This window comes from Falco naumanni, chromosome 17, assembly GCF_017639655.2.
Source record: "Falco naumanni isolate bFalNau1 chromosome 17, bFalNau1.pat, whole genome shotgun sequence".
In the NCBI taxonomy this organism is placed as follows: Eukaryota; Metazoa; Chordata; class Aves; order Falconiformes; family Falconidae; genus Falco; species Falco naumanni.
Genome location: NC_054070.1, coordinates 2,935,970 through 2,948,621, shown reverse-complemented (window position 1 = coordinate 2,948,621; position 12,652 = coordinate 2,935,970). Strand labels below are relative to the sequence as shown.

The following is a 12,652-nucleotide window of genomic DNA, read 5'->3' as shown; positions in this document are numbered from 1 at the left end:
GCGAGCAGGCACACACCGAGGTTTTCTTCTCAACCCCACCCTTACTCAGTGCTTCTACTGATGGTCCCAGGGAGGGTCCCACAGCACCAGGCACCACCCCTGCCCTGTGCACAGGGATAGGGAGGGATGGGGAAGCCACCGGTCTCCCACGGGACTATCCTGAGAGCAGAAGCCCACCGGGTGGGAAATGGATTTGCATGGGGACCAGGCACACGGATGGAGAAGAAAGCCCAGCAGATGTGTTTGCTATAGCAAGAAACAGCCCCAGCACACCAGCCACCTTCTGGAGATGCTTCTGGAGACACTGGCAAGCCCAGGGGCACCAGGTCACCCTTGTGTGCGAGACGCTCATTTGGGCAGAAGGGTTTCACTTGCCAGCGTGCCAGGAGCCTGCGGAGCAGCCACTGGCAGCCACCTCCTCCTCCTCCATCCACACAGCACCAAGCCTTCGCTTCAAGCCACGGTGGGACCACACGGAGAACAAAAGGCAAAGGGAGCGAAGCACGCGGAAAAGGGCCGCGCTGGGTGAGCCACGGCGTGACACAAGCACCGCCGCGGCTCAGTCGTGGTCAGAGAAGACACCCGGCCCTTCGCAGGTGACCTGGCCTGACCAGGAAAGCAAACGAAGGCTGAGGATGTTTCCTGCACGGAGCCCTCGCGGGTCAGACGTTAGGAAAGTCACAAATCCGGGCGCTTTGCACAGGAAAGGATGGTTGTCGCGCTCGGTCCACATGTGCCTGTCGCACCCTGATGCTCCCACCAGAGCAAGGTGGCAGAGCACCTGGGGGCCACCGTGGAGGGACAGGTGGGAGGGGGCCACACAGAACTCCCCTGGGGGGGTGGGGGGGGTGGCCCCAGCAGCACTGCTGGCTGCGAGTCCCACGCTGCCGTACGGTTCTGGCACCATCTCCTGGACAAACGCTTCCCCAGAAACCAGACGAGAAACGCAGCTGCAGAGCGAGTCGGCCAAGCGCTTCCACTGAGCCCGACCTGATGCAGCCCAAGATGCGAGTTTTGCCCCGTCCCTGACTATCAACAGACAACAATCTGCCTCCTGTAACTCCAAGCTGTCATCTCCTCCCTCTCTACTCCACGCACTGCCCATCCAACCACTCAAAAGCCCCACCAGAGCCAGGCTGGGGACACCATGGCCATCCCACCGCCGGGGCAGGCAGGAGCACGCTGCTCCTTCTTGGCTTTCCCAGCTTAGACCAGTAATCACCCCAGGTGAAAGCGAGCTGCTAAGCAAAAAAGCTAATTGCTTCATATTCTTTATGTCTGGTTGTAAACTGCTTGTAATTTGATAGATGGTGCCAGGGAAAGCCGCTGCTGGGAGTGCTGGTGGGTGCTGCTCCGTGGATCCTACGGGATGGGTATGCTGGAGCCCAGACACCCAGATTGCAAGCAGATGTTTAACAGCCTTTTATCACATTTACCACCAGGCACAGCAACCCACCGCTCCCACATCCACCCCCGAGATCTCCAACCCCTTGTACAGCTTGTTACCATAGCTCCCAACAGCCGGCATGGGAGCAGGCAGGGAAAGGTGCCAGGAAAACATCCCTCCAGCTCTAGAAGTAAAAATCTTTTTAACCTGCTCCTGCTTTCCCCTTTGCCAGAAGCCTCGCTTAACCTCAGATCTGGCCTGAATTATCTCAGCAACCTGAAACAGCAAGCCGAAAACAAGAAGCAGGGTGCGTGAGAAGGGAAGGGGGAAAGGTGCTGAGTCCAAACGTCCCTGCTGGGTCTTTCTTCTCTGCACAAAGTCCCTGCAAGAGACCTGGGACTGTATCCCAACCGCTCGCAGCCAAAGGTTGCTCTTTGCATGCAAAGGGCTGCACTCGGTAGGTATTTTCCATTTCTGACGAGGTGCCTCGTCTCCTGGCGTTTCCCACGGGGCGAGGAGCAGCTCCCGCTGGGCTGGCAGGCAGCGCTGGGGCAGGAACGGCGGCTCCGGAGCGATGCTGAACACGCTGCTTCCATTACCCAAACCTTCAGCAGCGAGGCCCCATTTTCCAAGCAGGACCTTTCCCTGCTCTGTACATAGCGGTTACTCTTTGGGGCAGCTAGCTTCCCCCAAGACAGGCGTTTAGATGCAGCCTGAGACGGTACCACCCAGCGCTGCCCAGGCTGCACCTGCGACGAACATAGCAGGAATTTATCTTCAGCGGCTTTGTTGCACGGGCTGCTGGGCTAGTGCAAACCAGGCTTGTCCCTGGAATGGGGAGGAACTGTGCTGAGAAAAAGACCTTTCCCCACAGCCGCTTCAAAGCTTTGAGTCCAGCCCACCGGAGCTGGATAACCCAAACTGTGCGGTTCTACAGGCAGGGGTTTTATTGGATTATTATTTTTTATTGCAGGAAGCAACGCAGGTAGTGATTGCAAGAGGAATAAGGGACAAGACAGCTCATGCGGCTAGCAAAATGCCGCATACCATCCTGAAAACACGACAGGCAGGCAATGAATAGCCAATGTGCTCATACAGCTGGGGCGCCTGCAAAGCAGCCTGTATTTTTATTGCTAACAGTCTTATCGTGAGCATTAGCAGGAGGGGCAGATGGATGCCTGCTACTAATGGCCTCTAATACTTTATACCCTCAAGACTAATGGACAGCTTTTACAAGACTTCATTTCCCCCCTCCCACCGAAACGGACCTTGGATTATATCTGAGTTACAGCCCGTGGGGCCAAGGCCACGCAGCTGGAAAGCAGCGGAGTCTCCCCGGAATTGCAATCACCTCGTGAGTCAGCGTTGCCGCCTTCTCCTGCCTGCCAGTTTCAGAAGAAACTTGCTTTTGTGGGACCAAACCAGCTCCGCGGCACTATTAATTTGCAAACGGCATTTTAGTGGGCACCGTGAGCAGCGACTACAAAAATAGCAGCTTATTTACTCCCCATGTGCTTTGCTGACAAACAAGTTCTTAAGTCCCGTGGAGAAGATGCAGCTACCAGAGCAAGAACAATTCTACTCTAACACAGATAAATTGTCAACTGAATTCCAACTGCAGACCTCGGTGCTGATAGAATAAAGAAATCCCAGCAGGATTTCTACATTCCAGATGGCATCTGGATACACTGCCAAACACACAGAAGCTTTCATTTAGCACACTAACTATATTTCTTTAAGCTAGCTCACTGAATAAAGAGGAAATTACAATGTTCATTTTTAAGGCAGATTCTAGAGCCAGCAGAACAGGTAAATATGACTTAAAACACAAAAACACTTTCAAAAGCCACCATAATTATAATGTTCACTATGTTCAGCTTTGTTCAGTGTTCTCAACAGGGTACTGCAGGAAGTTCAGACAATGTTTTCCCTTGTCTCATCCAGCAGTTTTCTACCCGTGCTACTCTTAGAGAAACAAACACTGCACAATGGTGTTGTAGAGATGCCCAGACGAGGCGCAAGCACAGGATGAAACGCAGCTTGTGCTGCAAGACAGGAGCAAACAGTACACAGTGCCATTCCAGCCCCCAGCTCCAAGCAACACTCTTCCTTAAGGCATAAACTAAACAATGAGTAACTTGAAAGTTCTCCCCCTAGAACGTTGCTGTAGAAGAGTGACCAACCCGTGGCCCTTGAACTCATTCCAGAGATTCCTGAGCCATGACTATGTCACACAGGGAGCAGAGCTACTGGTAATGCTTGCTCGTCACCAGTATCGCTGCTCCGGAGGAAACTGGTCAGCAGGGTTTTGGTGGAGACCGAAATCGTGACTCACACCCACCCAGTCCAGCCTCCTTCCCCACAGTGCGCCCCTCGGAAACCCTGGAAAAGCTGATTTGTGCCTGCAAACCACTGCGGGCACCTGTATCCTGTCACTCCCATACGTAAAGCTGACTTCTCGTTGCTGCCCTGGTTGCCGCCAGCAGCAGCACAACACTTCCAGCCTCCTCCTCCTCCCCCCCAGCCAAGAGCCACCACCCCAAGCAGGGGCACAACATCCGCAAAACACCCAGTTCCTGCGAGGATTTCTAGCTTCACGCTTCTGGAAGTCCGTGCCATAATTCTCTAGCCAAAAAAAAAAAAACCAACCCCATGGACTGACAGACGCAGCTTTACACAACACAACAAAAAAATAACCTTCATTAAAAATAATTACGCTGGATAACATTGCGCAGGATGAAGCGTTAACTGGGCAATGCCACCTCTTGCTGTATCCTGAGCTCCTTACCAAACATTTTACTCCAATTCATTAAAATGTAAACAAGGGAACAAATACTACACCGCCTTGTACGCCAACGCCACGTGGCACAACACAGGGAAGTGTTCTGGCTCTTTTCCAGCTGAAGGAAGATCAGATGTTTGGCACCCTCGAGTCACTTCTACCCACAGGTGACACCTCAAATTTGTTTCAGAGCAAAACCTGAAAATACTCCAAAAAGCCCCATAAAAAACCCCCTTCAAACCCATGCAGTATTCATATTTAAAGTTATGCTAACCAACGAGCAAACTAAAACCAGAGCTCAATACTGGCAACAAATAATAAGGCAACAAAACCTTAACATGCCTGCTCGCACCAAAACCTCGTTAGAATACAACTAATTGCATTTGCACACTTTGTATTTTAGCTTAAAAGCTTCACCAGTACAAGGAACCCTTACCATCACACATTTACTGGTTTGGAAGGAAATTCACAGGGGAGAGTGCCTGCTTCTAAATTGCTATAACCTCCTCCAAAACACTAAAGGTGATAAAAAAATATTTAATATTCTTGTAAAGCCACACGTACGTACACAAATCATGCTCTTGCAGTTACCCAATGTCCCTTCTAAGTTCCTTCAGAGAAAAACAATTTGGCACTATCTTGCAAATATCTTTATTACAATTTACAGATTAGTTCTGAATAGTTTTATTATGTACAGAAATAGAACTTTAGATATAAAAACCCAACAAACTTGACACAAATCAATTAAAATCTGTATAAAGCCAATGTCGCAGGTTTTCTAACTTCCTCTAAATTATACAAAAATAAAATCTGATAGGTACAGTTTTGATTTAAAGTTCAACAAGTGTTATTTTTTACTGTCTCACTCAAAGCACTCAACACATGTACACATCCTGCATGACCACTTTAAGATATGTTACAGGGAAAATGGTGACAACCAAGCTTAGCTTGCTTTTAAGATGAAGTTGATGGTGATGAATTTAGTGTTACCTATCCCCTTACACTGGATGCTTTGAAAACGTGAGGTCTGAGAGTGGAAAAAGCTTACCCAAGCAGGTACGTCTCGGTGAGAATCAGCAGTGTTAAGAGCCGAGCGCTTGCTACACTGCAGGCTGGAAAAGAATAATTTCTCAAATATTAAAGCACTTTGTGAGTAGCCGGTTTTAATCTAGTTTATATCCAATTTGTCCATTCTGTTCATTTCCAGCTACAGCCTTTTCCAAGCCTCTGCACACAGTGGAGCAGTATTTGCAGGTGTTAACTGACACCACTCTGAAGCACCAATCACTACCACTTACAAGCACCAGTAAATCAAGTGAGTTGTCCAGAGGAACTGAAGCACCACATTCTCCAAGATCAAAGAAACCAGGAGAATCACAGAAAAATTACTATAGTATATTTTACTAAGAGCAATGAACAGCAGTTTTTACTTACCAGTCACACCTGGACCACAAATCAGCAGATTTTCTATTTTTGTTCTACATTTATCATCCCACATGCTTTTTCCTGAACTAAAAAGCAGAACACCTGTTGTCAAATACGACACAGGAAAACAAACTCTTAAAAATTCAGAGTTATTTCACAGGAACTGAGGGCATGATTAGAATTACAATTTCGCAACTAAAATTCTCTTTTGTAGGAAAGGAAAATCCCCCCCCCCCCCTTTTTTTCTAATGCCACGGGGATGAAAAATAATATTGCTGCATTGCTTTCAAGTAGCCAGTCTGCAAGGCTGCTTGACTTTCAGCTGTATTTTAAGTTTACAGGACAACTCACCTGTAGTCCAGTTAACCCTCTGAATTTCGTAATTGTAACACTTCTAACTTGGGAGCAGAGAAAGGCAATTTTTAAATTCAAAGAACATACTTCAGGCAATAAGAATAAACTATAAACCCAAACCCTCTGAAATTTGAGGCAGAATTAACAGATGGCCAAAAAAATGGCACAATAAAGCAGAAAATGCAGCAAAGCGCTGTGGAGCATTCCTCTTCATGTATAATTTTCTTTCAGATTAAAAACTGTCATCATTAATGAGATGGCAAATCTGAAGTGGTTTTAGGTTTCTCCCTTACAAAAGGGAAACAATTCTAGTCAGCTGAACGAACTAAGTAGCAAATCATTTATTGACACAAGTTTGTGCAAACAAATATGAATTCTTTGATGGTTGCTATTTATTCCATTGCATGAGATCTCATGCCTGCTCGCATAACAGCCACACAACAGCCTTCAGGTCCAAACACATACCCCAGCGGTGCTGCTTTTTTATTTTGACTGAAACAGAACATTTTAAGTTAGGAACATAAATAAGGAGTGTTTTCCTCTCACTGAGGACCTCAACTTTCAGACCCCAAACGTGAAATGTTGTTTTGGTACCAGAGGAACAAAAGCGCAGACGCAGAGAGATATTAATACTGGCTTTTGGTAAAGAACACAGCGATTTGTAGCCTTGGATTTCCATCAGCCAAAGATAATTCCCCTTACCAGTATCAGAACGAGCATATTAGATACAAGAAAGATGAAGAAGCCTCCACTTCAATTCATCTTCACAAAGCAGAATCAATTCTGGCAAAGTTACCCCAAGGTTAACTAAAGAACTACAGGGTAGTTCCCTGTGCACGGCTACCTAAATTCAAACTATCAGCCATAGCCTCAACACATACCTTGAAGCTTTAATTATTTATCAGGATGAGGCCTTTTTCACTGCTCTGAAAGCAAAGAGGTTTGGTGCACACGCAGCCAGCACCCTTTGGACCAGTACTGGGTAAAGGTACTATTTAAATAAAGACAAACCAAAGGGTCTGTAGTGTACCAGAGTTCCTCTGAATCCCCCAGTGTGCTAGACTGAAATATTAAGACATCAAAGCATTACATAAACACTCAAACACTAGATTACATGCAAAACTGGGATCTTAAACCAATAAATTATCTGCTTTGCACAGCAGAGTTACTAGCTAACAAAATTTGAGACTTTTGTACAAGTTAGAGAAAATGGATAACCACAAGAAAACAGCACGTACCCCTAGAAACTTTAAATCAAAACTGCAGTAACTAGGTTCTGAGCCTCATAAATATTTCCTTCAAAATAGGTTTTGTTTTTTCAAAGTGCAAAAATCCAACTTAATAGTCACCACTTCTCAACATACGGCAGACAAGGCATTTTTGGAATGGATTTAACCTAAAGCAGTCTGTTTCTCAAGTGTTACTTAAAAGGAATGCAATTATACTACCCTTACTCTTGATGATACTCAAAAGATTTTGTCAGGATATCAAAATGGGGGACACGGGTATATTTGTTGGCTGAATATTGAACTGGGGAAAAGTGCTAAAAATCCCACTTCTCCCCCCATTTCAAAATAGCGCGTGCAGCTGCCACCTCACGTTTTGAACATTTTCATGAGTGCTTAGGGTCAAACAACTACCAGATCTTTTAAGGTGCTAGAAGAGATCAACCCTCTTGTAGTAGGTTTCTTGGAGTCTATTAAATACTCTTTGTCTATGTTCTGTGGTGAAGCAGTATCCTATGGCTTCTTCTGTTTCTTGAATACGTTTCTGGAACCTGCATCCATCTCGTGCAATCTCTTCCCAGGGTCCTTTACGATCCTCTTCGCTGCTTACATAATACTCCGTAACTTTCTCAAGGAAGGTTACCTGGAAAAGACAAGTCGTTTACTAAAGCATTAGCCAAGCATTCAAGCGAAAGGAGCTTAGTATTTATTTGCACGTACTATTATTTATTTTTCATCACAACTTATTAAATGCCTAATAGCAAGAAGTCTCAGATATGCTATCAGTCCACGCTACGTCTCTGCACCACCTAGGCCGGAGTACATTTCAACTCTCAGCTTTAAAAACAACCAGGTGTTGACCTCCCCCTCTACCAACAGCAGAGCTCAAACTACTAGTTTCTAAACTGCAGCCCAAGAGGCCTCTTTAGGCTGAGGGCAGATCACACAGCGTTCCCTGTGAAATAACAACACCCCCTCCCTGACATCAGTACTGGCTTATGAACTTCATAGATACAGTTCAAGCAGGTTCCTCAGTAGGACATGTCAGAACACTCAAGGCTAGAAATATGCTATCGGCCCATACTGAAGCTTACATAATAAAAAAAGGAAGAGTTGTTGTCCTGTAGAGTAAGCAACCACGTGAGCCAGCTCCTCCTTCAGCACCAGGCAAAGAAATCACTATGCTACATGTAAGGAAGTGACACTCATCACAACGTGACTGGAACAAGCCCATGTACTTAGAGCTGGTATCAAATTCCAGTGTGTTTAAGTTCATGCAAGGAAATGAAGTCCTGACACACTAGAATACACACAAAAACTTTCACTCTTTGCTATTTTCAAGACCCATTAAGCTACCTTAACAAAGAAACCTTATAGGCTCAGGATCTAAACCTGACAGTATTTAGACTATTACTATAGTAACTGTTTAAGTTCTTCTGTTATCAAGTGACAGGCACAAGCCAGACTATTTCAGGCTTCTACTGAACTACGTATTGCTTTTCATTTAGCTCTACAAGAGGCACAAAACTGAAGAACAAACTAACTAGCTGTCAGCATCCATCAACTCTCACCCCAGGACTAATTCTCGAAGACAAGGCAAACTATTGTTACAGACTACTCCACTGAGTCGCTGCAGGACAACTACTTCTGGAAGGTCAGGAAAAAAGGTGGGGACATTCCTACATTTTATTAATACAGAGCCCTGCTTTCATGCCCAGTTCACGCTAACACCATGAGGAGTGTAGAGTGAGACTGTTTTTTGTGGTAGAGTCATCTTCTAACCTTCTCAAAAACCACCAACAGTTACAAAAGAGAGGACCTACAGGAATAATCAGCAGCTGAGGATACAGAGCCACAAGAGACTGTAAGCAACTTCCAGAAGCCATCGAATTCTAGTGCAGTGATCCCAAATTACTGCTGAGTTACCTGCAAAAGCAAGGACACCAGACCCCACGTGTCCTCGCACAGTGTCAATGCACTGCCAACTCATAAGTGAAACAAAACACTCCCAGGTTTTATGACTTTTCAAATATGAATATAGCTGCCATTTGATTGCAGGATGCCCGATAGGAAACAGCCTTAACTTTTAGATTTTCTGGGGACACCTCAGTCACTGCTCAGCAATCTCTGCTGTTTGCACATAGGCCTAATTAAGTATCTGTTTCCCAGCACACAGAGCTGTTACATCAGCCTATCCCTCTGCGATTTCCTACCTTGCATCCTTTTTACATCAGTCTACGGTACCCTCGGGCACAATTACTGGAATCTGTAACGTCATGCTAAATATTGCACCTAGATCATCGTTCTTTCACCGTGTCAAGAGATTACACAGAATCAAACAACACATTAGTCAAAAAATTACTATCGTTAACTCTACACCCCTGATCCTCAACAAGATTTTAGTTGCAGCAGTGTTACCTCGCAGCATTTCAGACAGGTGTTGTCAGTTACAAAGGACCTCTTGGAGGAACAGTTTGAGCATTTTCCACTTAGATTAAAACGCAACAGTTTGTCCTGTGTGAACCGTTAACTTTTGTAAATGCCACCTGCCCTAACGCAGGTATGAATTTACCTCCAAGCCAGGCTCTCAGTTAAAGGCGCAAACACATCTCCTCCCTGTAAGAACACTAAAGCAAGCAGTTATACAAGCTTTCTATTTTGATAACTTGTTACACTAGTGTATCGCCCTGGGACTTTGTATCACAAGCTATTTATTGCTCCTCCAAAGGTCGGCAGTGCAAGTCTCAAGACATCACACCTGAAAAGCCATCTTGTACGTCTGTAGCATCACAACACTTACGAAGACAAATTTATTATTACTATTTACCTGAATCCTAGCACATTAGAAATTTTTTAATGCACAAACTCCTCATAAACACATTACACTTCCAGTTTGTGCTCAAAAGCCCAGTTCCAGATTACATCCTTTTTATAAACGACTGCTGAATTACAGTAGTCTCTTAAATGGAAGTGGATTACTACACTTCGTATTGAAACTTCAGTGACTTACTACAGCATGTCTTAACTCACAACAGAAGAGCTCTTTCTACAAGAGAAGACATTTATAACCCAAGCAGGCTTGTCACAAGTCCTAACGTTCACAATGCTTGAGGTCTCGATCACACTACATGCACGACAAGTCCCTAAAATACATCATCAGCATTATTCAGAACAGAAACCTGTACTTTCCAAAGGAAAAACTTACACCACAGTTCTCATCTGTTTCTCCCATGACGAAAACTGCCCTACAACACAAATACAGAATGAAAACGACATCTTAAACGGAGAATTTAACTTCAAGTCTAGAAAAGAAATTTAAAGACATTATCTGCCCATTATCTGAATCACAAACTCTACCATCACGTGTAAAGGATGAGGCACACATAAATAATTAGACCAGAAGCTCACGCGGGCATGATCTGGCTGGAATCCTGGCACAAGTGACCTCATCCACTCACATACTACCTAGCACAATGTGGGGTTGTTGGTTTTTGTTGTTGTTTTTTTTTTTTAGCATCCCCAAAACACAAAACCATAAACAAAAGCATATACCTTTTTCCGCTTGGTATTTCTACATTTCTCACCAGAAAGAATGCCATGCTGCACAGTGACCCCACAATTACGTTTTTCCAACTGCACCCGACAAACAGTTAAGTGACTACGTTCAGAAGTGACCAAAGTCGGCCTCTCTGCTCCTTTTAAACCAGGTGTCCCTTTCTTCTCTGCTGTTTGAAAGGCTGCCTTGAAATTTAAAGGATTATACGGATCATCTGAGGTACAGAACGAGTTCCAAAGTTTCAAGTTTTCTGCCTCATCCACACTGCTACAGTCCCATTCGTCCTCCTCTTCAGAACTAGGGTGAGGAGACCCTGAGGACTCCTCTGCCCATGAAGAATCTTCCTCCTCCTCCTCCTCCTCCACCTCTTCCACATCTGACATATCTTTTCCTGGCTCACTGGAAGATGTCTGAATGGTGGCTGTGAAGTTCTGAGGGTTGTACGGATCCAAACTGTAAAAGGAATTCCAGAGATGGAGCCTTTCCCCGTCCTGGCTGCCGGCCTCCGAATCTGAGGGGAGCCCTTCACTGTCAAACCCATCGTCATCATCATCATCCCAGTCTTCCTCGTCATCTGCGCTGTCCTCCCCGCTGGAAACTCCCCCCATGATATAGTCTATTAATTTATTCGCACAGGCAGGTCTGGCTGAAACCGGCAGGTTCGGCTCTATTTCGGAGTCCTCCTCATCCTCCTCAGCTGAGGCTTCCCCCACCAGTGCCGCTTCCTCAGCTGAACCCCTCAACCCCTCCTGCTCCAAGCGACCACCTCCGGGCTGTCTCCCCGCGTCGCTCGGCTCCTCGGGCCGCTTCAGCTCCCCAGCATGGCACCGCTGCTCCCCTACCTCTTCCTGACAAGCGCCCTTGTGCTGCTGCTGCTGCTCCTCCTCCAGGCTGTGGTAGCCGTGGTCCGGGTCCGGCACGGCCAAGTGCCACCGCTGGAGAAAGGCCAAGCGCTTGCTGCGGAGGAACTCGGCCTCCGGCAGGGCGGCCCGGGCGGGGCAGCCTCGCCAGGCGGCGGCGGGGACCTCGGCCCGCAGGGGCTGGGGCAGGTGGCTCTTGCCGGAGCAGCCGGCCTGGCCCTGCTCCGGGCCCAGCACGTACAAGTCCACACGCGGGCCGGGGAAGGACACCAGGCTGCTCCGCACCAGCCCGGCTCCCCAGAGGCCCGGTGGGGCCTCCTTCTCCCGCTCTCGCCCCTTCTCCAGGGGCTCCTCCGCCCACGGCAGCGTCTCCTCGGGCCAGTCCAGCGAGGTGGCCGGCTCGGGCAGCAGCAGCAGCGGGCCCTTGGGCGGCTGCCCGCTGGCGGGGCAGAGGGCACTGCTCAGCGTGGGGCCGGGCAGCAGCCGCTGCAGCAACGCGGGCAGCGGGGAGAGGAGCTGCGACATCAGCCGCAGCCAGGAGAAGGGCGGGCTCGCCTGGGGCGAGCCGCCGGCGGGGGCCGCGCTGGGCCCGGCCAGCTTAGGCCAGGCCGCGGCTAAGCCTAGCCAGGCCCGCCCCAGGCCGGGGCCGGCGCGATCTCGGCCGCTCGGCTCCATAAGCGCCGGCGAGGGGCAGAGGAGACTCTTCAGCGCTCCCAGCGGTGCGGTCGGGCCTGCGGAGCGGCGCTCCGTCCAGGGGCTGCGGGGCGGCGGACGGCGGGCGGCTGTGCTCGGGTACTTGACTCCATCCTGCTGCGGGCGGCGGCACAAAATGGCGGCGCGGGGCCCAGCGCAGCGCCTCAACCCGCCCGCGGCCGGCGCCGGCCCACCGCGCCGGCGCCCGCCCGCCCCCGCCCCGTCACCGCGCGTCGCCGGCCCCCATTGGCCAGCGGCGCGGCGTCAGGGAAGCCACGCCCCCCGGGCGGCCGCCGGCGGGGCGGAGGCACCGCCCCTCCTTCCGCGTGGGGATTGCATCAGCCGGAGGGCGCCGCGCGGCAGCGCCCC

General features: G+C 48.5%; 1 protein-coding gene across 1 annotated transcript; it reads right to left on the bottom strand.

Annotated features, from left to right (window-relative positions):
• Positions 1-4,804: 4,804 nt before the first annotated feature.
• Positions 4,805-12,466, bottom strand: PPP1R15B (protein phosphatase 1 regulatory subunit 15B). The gene is made up of 2 exons (XM_040616513.1): positions 10,727-12,466; positions 4,805-7,817 (listed from the first exon to the last, which is right to left on the bottom strand). Exons 1-2 carry the CDS (start codon positions 12,263-12,265, stop codon positions 7,605-7,607), a joined length of 1,752 nt encoding a protein of 583 aa, XP_040472447.1. The 5' UTR covers positions 12,266-12,466; the 3' UTR covers positions 4,805-7,604.
• Between the last annotated feature and the right edge of the window lie 186 nt (positions 12,467-12,652).